The 20,669-nt window shown below is 66.8% G+C and overlaps 6 protein-coding genes across 6 annotated transcripts; 4 read left to right on the forward strand and 2 right to left on the reverse strand.

Annotated features, from left to right (window-relative positions):
• Positions 1-120: 120 nt before the first annotated feature.
• On the reverse strand, positions 121-1,739 carry EMIHUDRAFT_101227 (hypothetical protein; the record flags this gene model as incomplete). The annotated part of the gene is made up of 5 exons (XM_005776395.1): positions 121-276; positions 333-680; positions 772-921; positions 1,275-1,319; positions 1,458-1,739. 5 exons carry the CDS (start codon positions 1,737-1,739, stop codon positions 121-123), a joined length of 981 nt encoding a protein of 326 aa, XP_005776452.1.
• Positions 1,740-7,688: 5,949 nt separating this feature from the next.
• Positions 7,689-8,345, forward strand: EMIHUDRAFT_54107 (hypothetical protein; the record flags this gene model as incomplete). Its single annotated transcript, XM_005776396.1, has 1 exon — positions 7,689-8,345. A coding segment is annotated over one exon (657 nt), but the record flags the coding sequence as incomplete, so codon positions are not given.
• A 708-nt stretch (positions 8,346-9,053) lies between these two features.
• On the reverse strand, positions 9,054-10,444 carry EMIHUDRAFT_101229 (hypothetical protein; the record flags this gene model as incomplete). The annotated part of the gene is made up of 2 exons (XM_005776397.1): positions 9,054-9,359; positions 9,668-10,444. The coding sequence occupies 2 exons, from the start codon at positions 10,442-10,444 to the stop codon at positions 9,054-9,056; spliced, it is 1,083 nt and encodes a 360-aa protein (XP_005776454.1).
• A 1,275-nt stretch (positions 10,445-11,719) lies between these two features.
• Positions 11,720-13,808, forward strand: EMIHUDRAFT_207070 (hypothetical protein; the record flags this gene model as incomplete). Its single annotated transcript, XM_005776398.1, has 3 exons — positions 11,720-12,235; positions 12,950-13,131; positions 13,340-13,808. The coding sequence occupies 3 exons, from the start codon at positions 11,720-11,722 to the stop codon at positions 13,806-13,808; spliced, it is 1,167 nt and encodes a 388-aa protein (XP_005776455.1).
• Positions 13,809-13,888: 80 nt separating this feature from the next.
• EMIHUDRAFT_207071 (hypothetical protein) lies at positions 13,889-14,473 on the forward strand (the record flags this gene model as incomplete). Its single annotated transcript, XM_005776399.1, has 1 exon — positions 13,889-14,473. The coding sequence occupies one exon, from the start codon at positions 13,889-13,891 to the stop codon at positions 14,471-14,473; it is 585 nt and encodes a 194-aa protein (XP_005776456.1).
• A 1,203-nt stretch (positions 14,474-15,676) lies between these two features.
• Positions 15,677-16,791, forward strand: EMIHUDRAFT_64961 (hypothetical protein; the record flags this gene model as incomplete). The annotated part of the gene is made up of 3 exons (XM_005776400.1): positions 15,677-16,327; positions 16,428-16,476; positions 16,562-16,791. The coding sequence occupies 3 exons, from the start codon at positions 15,677-15,679 to the stop codon at positions 16,789-16,791; spliced, it is 930 nt and encodes a 309-aa protein (XP_005776457.1).
• Between the last annotated feature and the right edge of the window lie 3,878 nt (positions 16,792-20,669).

Genomic DNA, 20,669 nt, shown 5'->3' on the forward strand with positions numbered 1-20,669 from the left:
TTTCTTTTTTTGAGTTTGCCTTCGATGTTAGGAAACAAAGCAAGGCGGACATGGCATATCGTGTCTTTTTTTGAAAGAGAACAAACACCAAAAGCTTAGTCGCGCTTCGGTGGTTATATTTCAGGACTTCCCCCGATCGGTCTCGTCGTCGTCGTCCATCGTGAACCCGGCGGTTGCACCCAGTGCCAGTCTGCCGGGGCCACGGCCGCGCCCCGCGAATCCGCCGCGGCCGCCGCCCCTCGCCATCCCCATGCTCAGCCCCAAGCTCATCCTCGCCTACGGTGCAGGGCGCTCGCCACCTCAGGCGACAGCGGTGAAGCTCCTCCTCTCACCGGCAGCCTTGCCACCTTCGCTGGCGCTGGCGCGGGCGGCGGCACAGCGCTCGCGGCGGCGAGAGAGGCGCCGTCAGCGGCGGGCACGGCGGGCACGGCGGGCGCGACGGGGCCGGGCGCAGCGGGGACGTCGTTCGAGGCGGCGGCGGCGGCGGCGGCAGCGGCGGCAGCGGCGGCGGCGGCGGCGGCGGCGGCGGCAGCCATCGCCGGGTCCTCCTTCTCCCTGCGCTTCTTTGGCTTTGTGTCCTTGGCCCTCGCGCGAAGGGCCTTGTCCGCCTCGCGCATCTCCTTGAAACGCTTCTTGTGGTGGTGGTCGTACGAGGAGAGGTGGTTCTCCCACTCCGTCACCTTTGGGCACGGCTTTCCGAGGGTCACACGAGCCGAGGAGAGGAGAGCGGTCCCCCGGGGGAGGTGGTCTACGCGCTGTCGCGACGTTCACCTTGTGGTACTGCTTGTCGCACACCTCGCAGTAGAAGCACGAGACCTCCGCCTCGCGCGCCGCCTTGATGGCGCCCTGCCGCTCGTTCTCTGCGATTCGCGCCGCCGCCTCGCCGTCGCTCTCGGCAAGGATCCGCTCGCTCATGCTCGCCTTGGGGCGTGAGGACGCGGGCTCTGAGGCGGCGCATGCAGCTCCGTGCGTGGCCAGAGCGTGGAGGGCGATCAATACCAGCCCCAAGCGCGTGGATGCGATGGGGAGACCGCCGGGTGCGTTGATTCGCGGGAGGGATGCCGCCGGCTGCGTGTGATCGCATGATGCATGGTTGGGAGGCTCGCCTTGCGCGTCTCGGTCGCCTGCCGCGCCTGCGCCGCGTACTCGCTCTCTTTGCCCAGCCTGCCGGGCTCACGGGGGTGAGAGCGGGCAGCCCGGCCCACGGGCGAGCCCCGGGGGGGGGGGGGGTGTCACCCCGACGTAGCCCCAAAGTACTGCGCGCGCAGCGCCACCGGCTCGAGGCGGCCGTCAGACTTTCGGCCGAGTCCCTTGCCGCTCTGCGGCGGGGGCGGCGGAAGGGTGGCGGCGGTGGTGGAGTGGCGGCGGCGGGGGCGGCGGCGCGGGTGGTGTGGTGGCTGCTGTGGCGACAGTGTGGTGGCTGTGGCGGCGGTGGCGGCGGTGGCGGCTGTGTGTACCTCCCACCCGAGCTTGAGAAGGAGCAGGTGCCCTCTGTTCCACGCGGGCAGCGGCCGCTCGAGCGAGGCCTGGCTCACGCCCGTGTCGTCGAACGACTGCCGCAGCGCCTGGTCCGTCCCGCCGCCCGCCGCCAGCCGCCGGTCCTCCTCGCCCGCCAGTGCCTCCCAGTCGCTGTCGCGCGCCGCGAGGGCGGCAGCCACGGACCCGCTCGCAAAGCGCGCCGCCAGGCCACCGAGCCCGCCCTCCACGTCCTGCCACCGCTGATACACCGTCGCCCGCATCTCGCCACCGCTGGCTGCGGCCGCCGCCGGCGCCACGGAAACAGGCAAGGGCGGCGGCGGCTGCCGCTGCAGCAGCTGCGGCGGCGTAGGAAGCGGTGGTGGCGGCGGCTCGTCGAGTGCGGCAGTTTGCGGCGGCGCTGAAGAGAAGCGCGACGGCGCCGTGGCGCTGCCGGAGGGGGGCGGCGCCGCAGAGAATCGCGACCGTGGCAGCTCTGGAGGCCTGCGCCTGCTGCCGCTCCGGCTGCGCCTGCGCTCCCCGCTGCGGCTGCGGCTGCGGCTCCGGCTGCGGCGCCAGCGCCGCCGGTCCCGGGCACGCCTGCTGCTGCTTCGGCTGCGGCTCCGCTCGTTGCGGCTGCGGCTGCGGCTGCGCCTGTCTCGGCGACCGTGCCGCTGCGGCGGGCTGCGCTCGCGATCGCGGCCGCGCTCTCGGCTGCGTGAGCTCGGCATCTAGCGCGCACGCCCTTCAAGTGCCTCTATAGACCTATCGTACTCTCGTCGCTCACAGCGCCGGCGTGCCGGAGAATTTCTCCCAACACTCCAACTGCCCCCAAACAAACCACGCGCGGCGCCGGCGGATCTGCGAGTGAGAGTGGCAGGGGGCTCTCGCATGAGTCGGAGGAACCCCCTCCGGTCTCACATGTCGGGACGTCGCGATCGCGACCGCGACAGCGCGAGTGCCGAGTGCAGTCCCCGAAACTGAGACTGTGATCTGGCGGCGTATAGAAGAGTCAGAAAACTGTGTGGCACGCAACGAAATTGTTTTCGCCCTCCCTGGACGCGTTTGGGTAGGAATCCTAATCGCGCGAAAGGCACGAGAAGGGCGTGAACTGACAATCCCTGGGACCCCGTGTTGCGTGACTCTGTGCGATTTCGGGCCCGGGGTTGTGCGTTTACGTGAACTGACAAAAAAACAAAAAGAACAACAAGGCGCGATGGATTGTCACGCCGACAGCTCTCCTTCGAGTTGGTTGGTCTTCGCCGCGGCTCGCCTCACACACGAGCTGCTTGAGCGTTTCAGGTACGCAAGCCCGGCCGCCCCGCGACTCCCCCATGCGCTACGCAGCTCTCGTACTGGGATGATCAACTCTGGCCCATTCATACTTCTCTCTCTGAGCATGCTCACCAGAACCTCGCATCGCCTGACGCCGACGCTTCGCCTCACAGGTGCAAAGAACTGGTTGCCCGACGCGCGAAGGTTCCTTTCGAACAGCTCATGTTGCGCCTCTATCTCGTCCTCGCGTGTCTAGCTGGCGACGCACGCGGCTCTTCCGAGGGGTCCCAGATCCTTGAGCGCTTTGCCGATGAGTACACGCGCCTCAACATCTCCGCCTCTGTCGACTCCCCGCCGAGCCGGCTCGAGATGATGACGGCAGTCGTGGATCGTATGTCCACAGCCGAGCTGATTGACAGCGGCCTCTGGCTCACGGATGACGAGATCGATGACGAGCTCGGTGTTGCTCACCACAAGCAGGACGGCGAACACTTCGGCTCCGGCAGGCGCCTGAATCGTCTGGTGGAGCCATACTCTGACATCCACTCCAACGCCATCGTACACAAAGGAGGTGAGGTCTACTACTGCTTCGACGGGAGTGCCGATTCAACCCGCAGGAGCGCCTTTGAGAAGGCGGTCAATCGTGCCGAAGTAGAGATCAATCAACTCGGCTTCTGTCTCACTTTCGTGCGCACGTATGCATGCGATCATTCGGCGATTACGGTCGGCCGGTACGATGACGACAGCTGCCACGTGAATTCGCCCTGGGACGGCGAGGGGATCAAGCTCAACATGGGGTGGTGCAATGATGATACCCGTTTGGGTGACATCGTCCACGAGATTGGGCACGCTCTGGGTCTCGGGCACACGCACAAGCGTCCCGACCGCGACGCGTATGTGATCATTCACTACGACAACATTGTATCCGACCAGCATCATCAGTACACGATCGACGAAGATTACTCCACCCATCTGCCCTATGACTACAACAGCATCATGCACTACCCGGCGATCGGGGGCTTTGCAATCGACCCGTCGAAAAACGCGATCTCGACCAAAACCTCCGATGCTCGCATTGGGCGGTCGACCGGTGGCTTTTCCCTGACCGACGCGCGCCAGATCCGCGACATTTACGGCTGCTCGGAAACGTGTTGCAGCTCGCTGATTGTCAGCCTCTCTGGCGCTGCTTCCAGCAACCAGGGCAGCCGGGAGGACGTTTACACCATCGTGCCCGGGTTGTCGCAGGGCGGCATGCCAGTGTACAAACAGGGGTCGGGTTCCAACTACCTTTACTACTGGCCCGAATTCACCGATTGGCGCATCGGCTCTGACTACTTAAAGGCATCAGCTGGCATCATTTCCCTCGACAACAAGCTACAGTGCCCGCAGCAGGCTTCCACCTGGGCGTACTGGGATTCCGACAACTTCGTGACCAGCGCCGGCGTTTCTGTCAAGTGCTCCGTCTTGGAGAGCTACGTGCTCGTGACGAGCGGGACTTGCAATGATGTCCCAGGGCGCGCGCGCATCACGAGCGCGTTCGAATGCGCACAGGCGGCTCATGAGCTTCGCCCCTTTCTAAACGGCTATTCCGATGCCGACGTCACCCCAACGGTCCAAGAGGGCTCTGCTTCGGACGACCCCCCGGGCTGCTGGTTTGAAGATGAGTGGTTCGGCGATGATTTGTACTTCAACCCCGGCACACAGACGGGCGATTGCTCCACGGACGACAAGTGCCTCTGTCGATTCCACACGCTCCGGCCGCCGTCTCCGCCGCTCCCGTCTCCGCTTCCGCCTCCTCTCGTGGTCGCCGGTGGCGGAGATTGCGTCCCCGATCTCGATGACGTGGAGTATTACGCCGCCGGGTTCACTGCATCGGGCGCTCCGTACTATCGTCACCCATCGTCCGTATTCTACATCTACTGGGACCCCGACTGCTACGGCGACGGATCGGGATCTGCTCGTTGGATCGTGGACAACGATGCACCGAGCACCACCGCATCGAGCGACCTCGATGGCGACAGGAGCTGCAACTACTGGGCCCATCGCATCTCTGCCGACTCCTCGTCGCCCCCGCTCGGCACGAACACCTGGCCGGTGTGGTGCTACGGCTCCTGGGCACAGCTAGACCTAACACTCTCAGCGCCATCTCCATCACCTCCCCCTCCACCGCCGCCCCCTCCGCCTTTTGTTGTCACGGGGGGATGCAGTTCTCTCCTTGCCAACGTGGAGTACAACGCAGTCGGCTACACCGCCTCAGGAGCGCCGTACTATCGCGATTCTTCGTCCTTGTACTACATCTACTGGGACCCCGACCCCGACGGTGACGGATCGACAGCCCGCTGGATCGTGGACAATGATGCACCGAGCACAACCGCAGCGAGCGACCTCGATGGCGACGGGAGCCGCATCTACTGGGCTAGCATCTCTTCTGCCGACTCCTCCTCGCCCCCGCTCGGCACGGCGACCTGGTCGATGTACTGCGACGGCTGGACGAACAACGATCTGACGCTAACATCTTCGGCATCACCGTCGCCGCCACCACCTTCCGCGTCACCGTCGCTGCCACCACCTTCCGCGTCGCCATCGTCGCCGCCGCCTTCTACCTTGCCGTCGCCGCCGCCCCCGTCGCCGCCACCCGCCGTGTCGCCGTCGCCACAGTCAGAAGAGCCAGGCTCATTCCGGGTCGTCGCTTCATTCACCGCAACCCGCGGCGATCTGTACGACTTCTACGACGAGGCCACCAAGAGGAACATCCTCGAGAAGCTCGCCGAACTGGCCGGCTTTGCCTTCGTGCCGCTCGATTCGACGATCGGCGTCTATTCTGCACCTTGCTCTATGGGCACTTGCGCAAACGTGGCCGTGATTGCCACGTTCCCGGTGGTCACGCAATCGGAAGTCAGCTCGGCTCAGAGCAACCTCGAACAGTACTCCGGGGCCGCTGGCCAGGATGCGTTCGAGGAGCAGATGGGACCTATCCTTGCTGGGGTGGGGGCGTCCGTCGAAACTGCCGTCGTGGTTGAGGTCGAAGAAGACCCGAAGCCAACCGCTAGCGGCAGCGGCGGCTCCCCTGTGGTCGCCATTGCAGCGGCCGCGGCTGGGGTGGCCGTCATGGCTGCCCTCGGCGGTGGCTACGTTTACTACAAGAAGAAGCGCCTCCCTAAAGAGCCATCGAACTCGGTGGTGGCCAAGATCAAGCAGGGCGGCACACCAGAAGCGGCGAATGTGTGACGCGGACGCTAGCACCGCCAACGACCTATCTCAAACCACAAACGGTGACGCCTCCTCGGGCGCACCCGTTGATTATGACACCCACGCGCTCCCCGGGCCTGAACTTTGTTGACTACTCATGCCTTTGCCTTTGTCGACTATTCATGACCCTCCCAGAGCGAGAGCACAGCGCGCAGCTGTCGCCGGATACTGTTTGTTTGTACTCAGTACTGTCTCCCGCCCCACGCCGTCCATCGACGCCGTCCACACCGTCACACGGACCTGCAGCTCTATATGTGTATGAGGTGAAGGACACTCTGACCAGTTGCCCTCTATTACTGGACACCAGGCGGTTGCATGGGTGGCAAGAGCCGTTGATGAGACGGTCACACACAGGCGGTCACAAGAAGGCGGGAAGGAATCCGGTAACCCGAAACGGCCGGCCGTCAGAACTTCCGCACGCGCCTCGGTTCGATTGGCCACTGCGTGTCTGCGCGACTCGGGAGCTGTCGGTGTAGCCATGCAAGCGGTTATCGATCCCACCAGGGCAAAGCGGAGCTCGGTCGGGGCCATGGGCGTCGAGGCGCTCAGGAGCTCTGTGGTCGGCCTCAGCAGGCAATCCCGCCGCAGCATGTCCGTCCAAGAGGGCAGGACGCACAAAGGTCACCTGCGCCCGCCAAGGAGCTAGCCAGCTCAAAATTTGCACCAGTTACTTCCCTCCAATCTGTCTGTTCAGGCGGCGAGCCGCGCAGATCGTACTCGGCCCCTGCCCGATGCTCGGATTCGGTACATCCTGAGCCTGAGCCCGAGACAAGCGAGCGGTCGCCGCTGTGCTCTCCCGGCCGAGCAGTCCGTATTGCGCCCGACATCAAAGCTGGGCCCGCCTTTGATCCTGCCAACCACCGCATTGCTATTTGGGCATTTGGGTCCCGTGGCGACGTACAGCCCTATGTAGCGTTGTGCGTTGCACTGCAGGAGGCCGGCTACGACGTGATGCTAATCCTGTACGCGGACTGTGTGTCGGTCAGACGGTGTAGATGCCCGCCGTAAGAACGGCCATCCCAGCTAGGCCTCCCCCATCGGGGGTCCCCATCGTCCGAGTGCATGCGTCAGGTGGCCGAGCATTGGGGCGTCAAGAAGACTCACGCCATCCCATTTGAACTGGGCGCAATGCTGCGGAACGAGGCCGTCGCCAAGAACCTCTGGGCAGGCACGCGTCTACCGCCTCGGGCGCTGATTGCGGCCGGTATGCTCGCAGTCTTAGTCGGAGCTGTGCGGTAATAGGCAAGCTCCTCAAGCTCAAGAAGGCAATCGAAGAGCTGCACAACTGGGAGGCTGAGTTTGACGAGCTGCACTCCGTCAGGGAGGCGGTCGTGGCCTTTTGCCCGACGCTTCTGATCTCGACCGCAACCGTGTCGACGGTGGCGTGCTGCTTGACCGAGAAGCTCGGAATTCCTCACATCCTCACCTACCTGCAGCCGGCGCACCCGTCTCGCCAGTATTTCCCCGTCATGTTGGAATGGCTTTTGTCGACGACGAGGCTGGGCTTCCTCGCCCGCCTTCGATGCCTCAACGGCATCGGCCACTCTCTGATCACTCTCGGGGGTGCGCGTTGGAGCGTAGACCATCCGCAGGCGTGGTGGGTGGAGAAGGCGCTCGACCTGAAGCCGGCCGCGACCAGAAAGCAGCTCGTCGAGATGTGGTACCGGCCTCCCTGTCCCGTCTTGCTGTTCGTCTCGTCGCACCTCTTCCCGCGGCCGAGCGACTGGGACGACATGATTCAGCAACCAGGCCCACTCACCGTCAAGGAGGACGCCGTCGAGCCAGCCGAGGACCTTCGCGCCTTTGTGGAGGCCAAGGCGGAGCCGCCCATCTACATCGGCTGGGGCTCGATGGTGTGTCGCTCCGCCACCTTCATGACCGAGCTCGCCTGCCGTGCCATCTGGCTGGCAAATGCGCGCGGTGTCGTGCTCGGCGGTTGGGCGAAGCTGAGCGTAGATGCGCTGGACCGCAGTAAGGCGGACTTCGCGAATCTGAAGGCGTACGTCGACGCGAATGTCTTCTTTGTGCCGCCCGCCGCGGCGTGCCCCCACGAGTGGCTCTTCCGTCGCTGCAAGCTGACGGTCCACCATGGGGGCGCCGGCACCATGGTCGCCGCTGTGCGCGCGGGCCGCCCTACCATCATCACTCCGGTCGCCTTTGATCAGCACGTTCACGCGAGGTGGGTGTCCCGGATCGGCTGCGGCAGAGGCACCAGCGCGCTGGGGCGCGTCACTCCCAAGGAGCTCCTGGGCGCAATCAAGAAGTGCAACTCCACCGAAATGGTGGAGACCGCGAAGAGGATCGGGGAACTCGTCCGATCGGAGAACGGCGTGGAGTCCAGCGTCAAGATGATCGGCAGCTACTTGGAGTCGCAAGTGGAGACGGGTCGGTGGAAAGAGATGTTTGAGCAGCGGTGGACGAGCCTGCGCCGCCAGAAGTAACAGGACTGGGAGGAGGACGCTGGGCACCACAGAGGACGCGCGAGACGAACAGTCCAACTTAATACGAGTCACGTGAGGTGTGACAACGTTCTCCCATCTTGGCTGCGCTGCTCGAGGGGGCAACTTGCAAAAGCGTGAGTGCCGTCAGAGCCCCACCGGGGTCAGCGAGGCGGGGAGAGTCTCGAGAGACGAGAGTGGAGTCTGGAGAGAGAGGCAGCAGCCCCTTGGAGTGTGAAGATCCGCAGGACTGGAGCGAAAACAAAAAAAGCAAGCGAGTGGAGAGGCAGGGAGGGTGTTATCGTGTGTGCACACTGGAGACACTTCTCTGGAGACAGCGCGGACAGCTCAGAGACTACAGACACTCTGGAGTGCGTTGGGGCCTGCAGTCCTCATTCACATTCACCCACGCGCTCACAAGGCGTGATTTTTTAAGTTCTCAAGGCCACGATCGAGCTGATCCCGTCCGCGCTCTCTCTATAAACTATAACTATTTTCCGACCGCCTCGCCATGCCGTATCCCGCGCCTGAAGAGGCTCCCGCCGATGATTTTATCTCTCCAGTGTCTGCTATCCTTGTGGGGATGGCAACGGCGCCACGCCGCCGGCGCAACGCGCGCCACCGCCCGCGCCATTGTCACTCGCCGCTCGCGGCGCGCAAATAGGTGTTGCTCGTCATCAGCTTGGAGAGGCCAGTCATGCCGAGCTGCGCCATCGCCTGGTACGACTCGAGCTGCGCGCGCGCCACGTCTGCGCCCTCCGAGTCGCTGGCGTCGAGCGTGGCGAGTGCGCGTCCGAAGAGCTGATTCACCGCCTCCTCCTCCTCCTCGCACAGCGCGACGAGCTCGCGCAGCGTCGCGCCGGCGCCAAACGTGTTGTGCAGCAGCATCGCGTCGCTGACCGCCTTCTTGGCCGCCTGCTTGCGCTTGTACTCGTCGTACACCTCCGGAGGGAGGGGCGGTAACGGCGATCGGCTATCTCCCGACTACGTCTGACTGTGCACTTTGGGTACAACCCGGCTATACCTGTACCTCCGCCATATGTGGGCCGCATCTGGGCCGCATCGAGGCTAGATCTGGGCTAGATCTCGGCTACACCTCGGAAAAGTTGGTACCGATGATGGTGATTGGCATCGCAAGCGTCAGGACACCTGTGCGACGAGGGCCCGACCCGTCGCTCCCGGGCGGGCGGCGGGCGGCGGGCGGCGGGGCGCGCGGCGGCGCCTGCGAACATTGCAACGGTGGCCACAACCTTGCCCCCCGCCTCCACCGGGAAGGTATCGCCGTACCCGACGGTGGTCATCGTCACGACGGCCCACCAGAAGGTGGAGGGGATGGAGGGGAAGGGCGACACGGAGCCGTCGGAGCGGACGAACGCCCCGTTCACCAAGACGCCGCGCTCTGCGTACCAGAGCAGCGCCGAAAAGATGAGCACGGCGACCGAGACGAGGACGACGAGCATCTTGAGCCCCTCGGCGCTCTTCGAGATCGCCTTGGCGAAGAGCTGCAGCTCGGTCGAGTGGCGAAGCAGCCGCATCAGCCGCACGACTCGCATGACTCGCAGGACGCCTCCTGCGCCGCTCGCGCCGCCGTGTGAGGAGAGGTAGAGCTCGAGGTAGAAGGGGAGGATGGCGGCGAGGTCGATCAGGTTCATCGGCTCGACGAGGAAGGTGAGCCGCGACCCCTTCTCGTGGACGAGCAGGCGCAGCAGGTACTCGAGTGTGAAGATTGCGACGACAGTGTACTCTGCGTCGGCAGCAAAGGCGGGGTACCAGTCGCTGCTGCGCGACCACTCCGTGGAGGAGACGACGAAGGTGGTGGTCGACACGACGATAGCGATCACCACCACCCACGAGACCACCCACGCGGCGGTCGACGAGGACGGCTCGTTCAGGAGGAGGTTCAGCTGCCGCCGCGCGCGGCCGAGCGGCGTGGTGGGCGGAGGCAGGGCCCAGACGGACCCGCGGGCGGAGGAGGCGCTGACGGAGCGCGTGTTGGGCTCCGGCTGCTTGTCCAAGAGGGTGTCCATGGGAGACGTGAGGGGGGTAGAGCGTCGAGATGAGCAACGCGGGCAGAAGAAACAGACCCCGCGCAGTCCGCCACCTCGTCCTGGGAGAGACAGAGAAGTTGTTATGTTGGGATGGGCGACGCACGAACACAAAGGCACAGTGCGCACCCCGCCCCGCTCGCAGGTCGTGCATCACACAGGTGAAGAGAAGCTCTCACAGGTGGACTGTGTGTCTGAGTCTGTGTGCCTCCTCGGGGTTTGTAGTCGCGACAGACTACCCGTGGCTTGGGCGGGCACTTTTGGTGGTGGTGCGCAGCGCCACCGGCGCCGCGTCGGAGTGGCGGCCGCCACTCGCGTGGTGCGTTGCGGCCTCTCCGGAGAGCCCCCGTCACCACCGGCGGCCGCCTTCAACTCCCCGAGCGGGGCCGGCTGGGGGCCGGCTGGACACCGGCACGATCGGCAATTCCCTGCGCGCCTTGCGTAGGGCCACAGCCCCTGGGCCAGCTTGCTGTGGGAACCACCTCAAGGCCGGCGCATGCGCCGGCGATGGACTGACCCAGCAGCTCAAGGGCTCGCACTCTCCTCACCACCACCGCGCGCGCGCGCTGCAGCAGGAGTGCCGCAGCCGCACTGCGACAATATGCCGCACTGCGACAATATGCCGCAGCTGCACCGCTTCTCCTGGACAGCCATCGAGTACTCGATGGTCCACTCCGATGGCGCGGTCAGCACCGCGCCGAATCTCTTCTGAGAGCCGGCGCGGATCGCGGACGGATGCGGCTCAAGGCTCTGCCGGCGGGTCTGTGGCCTGGCGCCTGCTAGACTGCGGGTCCAAATATACCCCGGCCTCGCGCGCGCCACCGCCCCCGGCGCGGGGTGGGATATCAGTTCGTGAGTTCTGTGTCCCCGTCCCTGTGCTCCACCTTCTTCTCCCGTGTCAGTCCCTGAGAACCCCATTATGTAGCGCCACCTCGTGAGCTGTCCTGTGAGCTGCGTGCTGTGTGTCCAGCAGTCCGGACCCGGTGCTAAGGCTGCCGGTGACAGTGTGCCTCGTGTCGGCTCCCGAGCCAATCGTGTGCAGCGTGTGTGTGCGTGTGGGCCCGTCCTCCATGCTTGGAGGTGTGTAAGACTGACTGACTGACAGACTAGCGGAGCACCGCGTGGAGCACTTGGAGAAGAGGCGGGTTTTCTTCTTCTCTTTTTGGGGCGAGAGGCTTCGGGATGGTCGGCTTCGAGTCGGTGTAGCTCGCGGCAGCCTGGCAAGGCGGTAAAGGAAGGGCGGCCCGCGCGCAGGGGATGTCGTCCTATGTGTTCTACGAGAACCTCCCGGACGGCGTCCACGACGTGCTGCTCGGTCCGCAGAACGGCCTCTACCTCACCGGCTACGACTCACGCCGCCGCATCACCTTTGTGCTCTACGCACCGCCCTTTGGCCAGCGGCTGCGGTACATCTCGCAGCTGCCGTACCGGGACTACGGACAGTTCGCGCCCACTGTCCTGGGCGCGCACGAGGAGTCCCGCGGCACGCTGCTCATCCTCCTCTACCAGCGGCCGATTTCGTGGGGCAGCGAGTCGATGGCCCTGTACCGAGTCAGCCCCGAGGACGGGAGCCAGACGCTGCTGAGTTCGACGCCGTCGCCCTTCTGGCCGCCGACGGCGCTGCTGCCCCGCTCGGACGGCTCGGTCCTCGTCGCCACCTCTGGCTCCGGCCCGCTCCTCCGCTACGACGGCTGCAACGCCACAGCGTGCGCCGGCCCGAGTGCACTCGCCTCGGCCGCCTCGAACGCGACTGGCAAGGCGGGGCTCGCGGAGGTGCGAACGGCGCACGGCAAGACCCTCTGCCTCGTCACCGGCTCGGACCAGCTGACTGGCCGGGGCGGCTCCATCTGCTGCGAGCGGCGGGACGGCTCTCTGCAAACGATTTGGGCACCCGCCACCGCCACGGCCACCGCCGCCGCCCCCGCCTCCGCCGCCGCCGATTCGCCCTCCCCCGCGCCTGTCCTGCCGCCGGCCCCGCCCCCGGAAGGGGCGGCGTCGGAGGGGGGCGCGCCCGAGCGGGACCCTCCCGGTGGCGACCCGGCGCGGCGGGCGAGGCTCGAGGCGCCAGAGGCGTGGGGGAGCGGCAACCGCTCCTCCTCCTCCTCCTCCTCCTCCTCCATGGCTGCGATGACGCAGAGCAGCCCCTCCCTGCTCGCACGGGGCCCCCCGGTGGTGCTGCGTCGCGCGCGGCGCGGCGGCGGCGCTGCGGCGACCGCCGAGGAACGCCGCGGCGCCGAGGCGGGCGGCGGCGCCGAGGCGGGCGGCGGCGCTGAGGCGGGCGGCGGCGCCGCGGCGGAGGCTGCCGTCGAGGTGGACTCTCTTCTCGTGGTCTCCCTCTATCCGACGAGTCCGCGCGGCTTCGAGGAGCGCCGCGCACGCACACGCGGCGCGCCGGCCACTCGCCCCCCGGCGTGCAACGTAGGTGAGTACGGCTTCGAGCAAGGAGCGGTCAACGCGCTGCGCCCGCGCGCCGCCCTGCTCGGCGAGACGTGCGGCGACGCCGGCTGCTGGGCGGCGCCACAGCGCGTCGCGAGCTCGCTCTCCAACCCGCGCGGCGTCGCGGTGAGCGCCGCGCTCGGCAAGCTCTACGTCGTGGAGCAGAATACGCTGCGCGGCGCCTCGTATGAGCTCTTCTCGGGCGACGTGCTCCAGTGCACGCTAGAAGCGAGGTCGGGGGAGATATGGGGAGATGTGGGGGACGTGCTCCAGCCCTGCACGCTAGAAGCGGAAGATGCATTCTGGTCTTCCAAACAGCGCTTGAGAGGACACGTACTCCGCTGTCGCTGCTGTATTCGGAGCCCGTGCATCCACGCGGTGCTCTGAATACACGGCACACCACCGTCCTCCCGCCCCGAGGTTGGCGTGTTCAGCACGTAGGCTCTGCACCGACGGGCGGTACGAGTGCGGCGCGGGCCAGAATGCGGGCGAGTGCGAATGCGCGGCGGGCTTCGGCGGCGCGTGCTGCGACACGCCCTCCTCCTCGAGCGGTGTGGTCTCCCTCCTCGCCACCGCGGGCTGGTGGGGCGCGTTTGCGCCGCCGCTGCTCGCGGCGTTCGCTCTCCTCTCTTTTGGGTTGCGCCGCCGGCGCGCCTCCCCCCTGCCGGCCGGCTGGTCGCTCAGCGACGCATCGCTGCTCGAGGCGCGCGACGCGCGGCCCATGCCTCCGCGCGTGGCTCGGCGGCGCGGACTCTTCGCCCAGCTCGACTCTCAGCAGGATGCCGCATCGCTCGCGCCTGTCAACGTCGGCGGCAGCGCGCTCTCGCTCGCGTCGCTGCTCGCGCCGATGAGGCAACCGTTGCTCGGCGAGGGCGGCGCTTGCTCCGGCTCGCACCAGCCCCCTCGGTGAGTAACGAATTGATGACCCGAGTCACCCGAGATTACCCGAGATTACTTGATTCATCAGGCTCGCACCAGTCCCTGCTCTCCATGCCCGTCGCGTGGGGCGGCGGCGCGACCCGCGAGCCGTCGAGCTGCGACGGCTCCGCCCTCGGCGACTTCGACCTGCCCTTCGACTCGACGCTGCCTTCGCCCCACGGCGACCGCTCCTCCGTCGGCTCGATCTCTCGCGACCGCACGCCCCTCTCAACCCCGCAGCGGCCGCCGCCTGCGGGGGCGCCGCTGGCCACCGAGCCGGGCAGTGTTCCTCGCGCGGCCGCCACGGCCGAGGCCGGCAGCGGCAGCATGCCCATGAGCCGGCACGGGTCGCGGATGCGCCTCTATCACGAAGTCGTCAACGAGGCCGACACGCAGGAGACGGCCCTTCCCGAGGACTCGTTCGACGCGCCGCTCTCGCCGCTCTCGCCCCACGGCGAGCTGGCCGAGTCGCTGTTCTCGGGGTTTGGAGGCATGGACTTTCGTCCAAGGACGCCGGACCCGGGTTCCAGTGGCTCGCAGGCGCCGTCTCCCGGAGTGGCAACGTCGCGGCCCCACGGGGCGGAGTGGCAAGGCCCCGGTGGGCCCGGTCCCGGTGGCAGCCCTGGTGGCGCTGGGGTCTGGGGACGGGATGGATGAGAACAGTGTGACGTCGGTATTGGTGTCCAGAGGGGTTCGGGTTGCGAGTAAGGCCGAAACCTCAGGAGTTCGCCTCAATCGAGGCTGGGCCTTCGAACGTCGAACTCTTCTGCGCGTTTGGCGTTACTTTCTGCTGCCACAACGATCCTAATGAGATCCCACTCTGCTCCGTATCTCTTGTCGTCAGCACACAGAGCTCTCAGAGGAAGTCTCAGAGGTGGTCAGAGCGAAACCGGTTGAACGCGAACCGCAGCTCTGTTGCGACGGTCTAAGGCAGTCGGAATAAGGCAGCTTCTTCGGGCGCGACATCAGTCATGACGCATGTCGTCGAATCCCTCCGGGATGCCGCCGTTGCTCACCGATGACGGCCGTGGTTTCGAGCCACGCAACCTACCACAGGGTACCCGAGGAGCCCGAAACCCCAGCCAGGGTTCCGGCTCCTACGCTAGCCAGAAGGGGGTCTGTTCCCACTGAGTCGCGCCAAAACGCCCTACCTACCTACCTATTGCGGGCGCCAACCGCCAGGCTCCGTGCCCCACCTACCTACCTATTGCGGGGCCGTGCAGCGAAGCGAAAAATTCCCGTGAATAGGCTCCCAGCGCCCGTTTTCGGGCGCCGCCACCGCGGGCGCCGCCTCCGCACCCGTCTCGGCTGGCGTCCCAGCCGCAGGCGACACGTCTGGCATGGCCCCGTTCGCGGCTAAACGCGCCGTCTCCCGCGCGAGCGAAGCGGTTTCTGCAGCCTCCAGTCGCGGTGCGGCCTCCGCACTCTCGCTCGGCGTTCGCCTCTCGCCCTGCTGCAGCATCCGTTCCCATCTCTGGCTGCCGTTCGCCGAGCGCCTCCTCAAAGCATGCGAGAATCTCGTCGCTCTGAAGGTCAGTCTCGAGCACGTCGTCAGCAGCGCGGATGCTCGCCAGCACGGCCCGCCGTCGGTCGCGGTCTCGTCTTAGTTCTGGCAGCGTCGGCGCCGACCTGCTCCCGCGCTGGCCACGCATCATGCTGCGCTTCGCGAGCAATCGCGTAACGGGAGGCTCGCTGGCTTTTTGCGGCTTTTTGGACTCCAGGCACTTTTGCACTTCGTGGATTTTCACCTTTTTCTTTCTCGAGGAGCACCGCCTCGCCCCGCCGCCGGCACGGTCCGCCAGGCAGACGAAGACTCGCAACCCAGGTGGGAGGCGGGCGGCTTGCCGATTTTGCGTGCACATGCACGCGATCTTGTTCTGCCTCGCCCTCCGGCCAGCTGAGCCGGTGGGCTTCATCGGTCTTGGCATCATGGGCCAAGGCATGGCGCGGCGGCTGGCGAGTAGCGGCCAGCCGCTTCACGTGTGGACGCGAGGCGCCACCGCGGCATCGGCGCTCGCTTCCGAGCACCCTGGCGCTGTCACCGTCGCCGAGTCGCCTGCAGCCGTGGTCGAGGCGTGCTCGCGCACGTACCTGATGCTCTCCACGCCAGATGCCTGTGAGGAGGTTTACTCAATGCGAGGAGGCGTACTCGAGGGCGTCTCTGACGGGAAAGCGCTGATCGACTGTGCAACGCTGCGTCCCGAGGACATGGCAGCGCTCGCCGAGCGGGTGCACGAACGCGGCGGCTCCTTCGTCGAGGCGCCCGTCAGCGGAAGCAAGGCGCCAGCAGCCAACGGCGCCCTCATCTTCATGTGCGCGGGCGACGAGGAGACCTTTCGGTCGGCAGAGGCGGAGCTGGCGGCAATGGGCAAGTTTACCGTATTTTGCGGCACGACGGTCGGCGCGGCCTCGAAGATGAAGCTGGTCGTGAACCTTGTCATGGGAACGCAGCTCGCCGCCCTCGCCGAAGGGCTAGCGCTCGCGTCGGCGCTTGGGCTGAGCTCGGAGGACGTGCAGGCGACAGCCTCTCCGAGCGCCCCACCCGCACGCCTCGGCGTGCACAGCACTCTGGCCACACGCTGAGCTCTCGTGCGCCGCGTTCGCGTGGCAGGCGGTCCTCGACGGCGGCGCGATGGCCTCCCCGATGGTCGCGCTCAAGGGTGAGGGACCCCCCCGGCCTTGGCAGGGAAGAGGCCCCGTCCGCCGGGCTCTCTCACGCCCGTGCGACGTGTCGTGTGCGCGCAGGACCAATGATGGCAAAGCGGGAGTACCCGACCGCGTTCCCGCTCAAGCACGCCCTGAAGGACATGCGATTCGCGCTGAATCTCGCAGAGGCGTCCGACCTTCCCGTCTCGGCCTCGGCCACCGGCCTGTTCGCCGCGGCCGACGCGGCGGTGCCCAGCTTGGGCGACGCCGACTTTTGCGCCGTGATGGAGGCTGCGAGGGCGGCCGCCGCGACAGGGTCGGTTAGATGACGTGTGTGACGAAGGTCGAAGCGAGAGCGTGCTGCTGGAAGTGGGCGGGAAGTGAGAGAGTACGTCATGCGGTCTCATGGGCGGTGCACACATGAAAAACCATTTCCAACTCTCTCTGCGCGGTCCTCCCCCCAGGCTCAGTCGCGTGCTTGACCGAAGAGCAAGAGGCCACACATAGTCCAAAAGCGCACGTTTTCGGGAAGCGGAAGGCCGTCCGATCTAGCCGATACTGCTTGAGCTTGTACTGGAAGCCCATACACCCACCTACAGCTACACAGGGCTTATAGCTCCGCCAAACGCAAAGGCCAAAGGCCAAAGCGCGCAAACGTCGCAAGAAAATAATTTACACGCCGCGCCCCCCGCCCCCCCCGGCCCCGCAAGGCGCGCGATACACCGGCCTTTAAGAGCACCCAAGCCAGCGGGTCAAGGGTGTACCCGGGTACCCCCCCCCGGGAGGAAAAGGAGAAAAAACATTTCGGAGGCTCGATGGCGGCCGCATTCTAGTGGTGGCTCGCACGCGCTGCAACTGCCCTCGTCCACACAGGGAAGATGTCGGATGCTGATGCTGAATACCTGCCGCCCCCGGTCAAGGTGCCGGCGAATCTCCCGCCAGCGGCATCTGGCGCGGCCTCGCCCGGCACTGGCGCGGCGCTCACGCCCACGGCCCGCGACCGCTTCACCGAGAAGCTCACCAGCTCGCTCCGGCAGCACCTAACGGACCCGTCACTCGTGTCGCACGCGCCCGTTGTGGCCGCGGAGGTGGAGCGCGCGCTCGCCGCGGCGACAGCGCGCGCGCCCAAGGACTACGCATCCAAGGCGCGCTCGCTCTTGGTCAACATTGGCAAGAACGACGAGCTGCGGAAGATGGTGCTAAAGCGCACGCTGACGGCGGCCGAGCTCGTGTCTTCGGACCCGCGCGACCTCGCGCCCGAGAAGCTCAAGATCGCAAGGCGCGCCTCCAAGGAGGCCTACTACGCCCTGCGGCAAGTGTCAGACGACACCAAGATCGTCGGCTGGGACGCAGGCACCTCTGGCAAGATTGAGTTCTCGCTCAAGTTCGCCGAGCAAGCTGGCAGTCGCGAAACGCACGTTGACGTCGCCGCCGATTCCGCTGCCGCCGCCGGTGATGGCAGCGCCGACCCTGCCAGCGGCGGGATTGTCGCCGGTGGTGGCGGCGGCGAGGACGCGGGCGATGGTGGCGGTGGCGGCGGCGAGAGCGGCGCCGCTCGCAGCAGCCTGCCGCCCAAGCCCTCTTCCTTCTCGCCCACGGTGCCATCGAAGAGCGCGCCCGGAGCTGCGGAGGACGACGACGACGGAGGCGCTCTCTTCGACGCGCTCGACGGGGGCGGGGAGGCGTCGAACGGCGACGGCAACGAGAGCGGCACCGACGTGGCGATGGACGAGGACGGGGCGGACCTCGAGGACGAGGACGAGGAGGACGCCGCCTTCTCCGCCGCCGACGGGGCCTTCGCAGTCGAGGGTGGCCGCGCCTTTGGCGGCGTCCTCGGCGCGGGAGGGGACGGCACGGGCGCGGGCGGGGACGGATCGCTCGGTGGCGGAGGGGCGGGAGAGGTGGAGAGCGACAGTGGCGCCGGCATCTGGAGCGCCAGCGAGGAGGAGGGCGATGGACAGGGCGGTGGCGGCGCTGTTGCACTGCAGCCTGCCGCAAAGCGCGCCAGGAGCTCGGCGTCGTCGGTGTCTGTCGGCGGCGGCAACAGCGGTGGAGCGCCGGATGGCGGGCTCTACGGACAGACCCCCGTGCGGCGCGACTCGCTACGGACGGCTGTGCGCGGCGCGAAGCCGGTCAAGGCGGACGACGCGTGGCGGGTGGAGCGAGCCATGCACACCGTGAGGGGCTTGGCGGCCGCGGCTCGAGAGGCGCTGTCGTAGGGGGGTCATCTCTGTGCAACGGGGCGGCGCGAGAGGCGACCGTTGGTATTTGGTCGCGTCGGTCTCTCGTGGGTTTACTGAGGCACTGAGGCCCAGTGCGCACGTGGGTAAGCAACCTGCCCCTCCCCCCCCCCCCGCCGCCGCAATCTCCACAGACCACACAATCACAAACGTCAACCCCCCCCCCCCCACACCTTTTTTCACATTTTTCAGCACACGAGCGTGACGAGACAAGACACCGATCACCGCGACGGCCACGATGAGAGAGCACGAACAACGATGGTGGCCAGCATGTCCTGCGAAAGTTGACGTCGACGCGCAACACGGCCTGTGCGCCCTACAGAGGTAAGTTAATCTTTCGTTTATTCAGACTTTCGGTTCGCCTTGGGCGCAGCCGCCACACTCTCAGAGGGCCCAGGTAGAGTCATGCGCATGGTAGAGTCATGCGTCATGCGCACGCCGCGGCAAACATAGACCTGGCGGCTTCCGCGTGCTCGGAGTTCATTTGCTCGAGCGTGGCGACGATACACCTCGCGTCTGGCACGTCCTCACACTGCTCGTCGTCTCCGTCAAGCAGGTCGCCGCCATACTGACGCTTGTACTCCTCGATGAACTCGCAAAACTTGCCCAACGTGGTGACAAACCACGACTCGAGCGCGGGCGCACGGCTCCCGAGCGCGTCGCGGCCAAGTCGAGTCGTCACGCTGAGGCGCCCGTGGGGACCCCGCAATTCCCTTCCCCCCTCGGAGGGCCGGACTGAGGCGTCGAGGGCCCCACTCTTTCCTTCGCATAGCGGCCACTCTTCGGATCGCTGGTCGAGCGACCCGGGGGATGCCCCGCGCGCCTGACCCAGGCGCGAAAACGAATCTGCGAGGCGTGGCCGCTCATGCGGCCCGATGGGGAGGAGCGGAGCGGACTACGGGGATCGGCTTCTTACACAGCCCTTCCCTGCAGCGAGCCCCCACCCACCCGCGCTAGGTCCTGGGCGGCGAAGGGTTCACACCCGACGACGGACTCAGGGCCGGTGCTTTGACGCGCAGTATACTGTACTTCGAGGTAGTATGAACTCAGAACGGCCCCCCGAGAGCGCCTCTTCGACGCCCACGGGTCCCAGGGGGTCGGAGGGGTTGCGAGAGGGCCTGGACTATTTTTTGTTTGAATCCCGGAGGCCGTTCGAACATATAACGTGCGTTCCACGTGCCCGTCCCCAGCAAGGACAACATGCTAGCCCAGCAGGCCGCTCTCACCGCCGCCCGCGGCGTAGGCAAGGCGGCAAAGGGTGGCAAGGGCGGCGGCAAGGGCGGTGGCAAGGGTTGTGGCCGTGTGGCGCACCAGACCCACTTTGCGCCGCCGCCCTCAACGCCCGATACTCGGTCAGAGCCGGCGGAGCGACGGCGGCGGAGTTGCGGCCGCTGGCGACCTCACACGGCGTCGAGCGCCGTAGAGACGGCCCCGAGAGCCGCCGCCAGGTGTGCCACGACCGCGGTCGCGAGGCTCGTGGCGATGGATGCGCCAGATCCGCTTGCGCCGCCGCCCTCAACGCCCGATACTCGGTCAGAGCCGGCGGAGCGACGGCGGCGGAGTTGCGGCCGTCGGCGACCTTCCCCTCGACCACGCCGCCGACCCGTCGACAAGCACGTGCGGACTGCCATCGAGAAGAAGGAGAAGGAGGGCGGCGCATCCGGAGCCCGCAGGCGCGGCGTGGGCGGGCGCGGGCGCGGGCGGGCGCGCGGGAACCCCGCCAGCGGAGGCGACAATGCCTCTGGCGGCTCTGCAGGCGGCGCGCGGCGCGCCCCTCGCCGGTCTCCCGCACGCTCCTGAGGGCCGAGAGGGCCGAGAGGCGGGGTCGGTGACCCGGGGGCATGGGCGGTGCGGCCCGCGCCGCGCGCGGGCGCGTGGCAGCCGCCGTGAGTGCCGAGATCGGGTCCGTACTTCGACGTAGTATGGGCCCCCGGGGGCCCATCTACAGCAGCGGCGAAGTGAGCGTG

Source organism: Emiliania huxleyi (genome assembly GCF_000372725.1).
Source record: "Emiliania huxleyi CCMP1516 unplaced genomic scaffold EMIHUscaffold_28, whole genome shotgun sequence".
In the NCBI taxonomy this organism is placed as follows: Eukaryota; Haptophyta; order Isochrysidales; family Noelaerhabdaceae; genus Emiliania; species Emiliania huxleyi.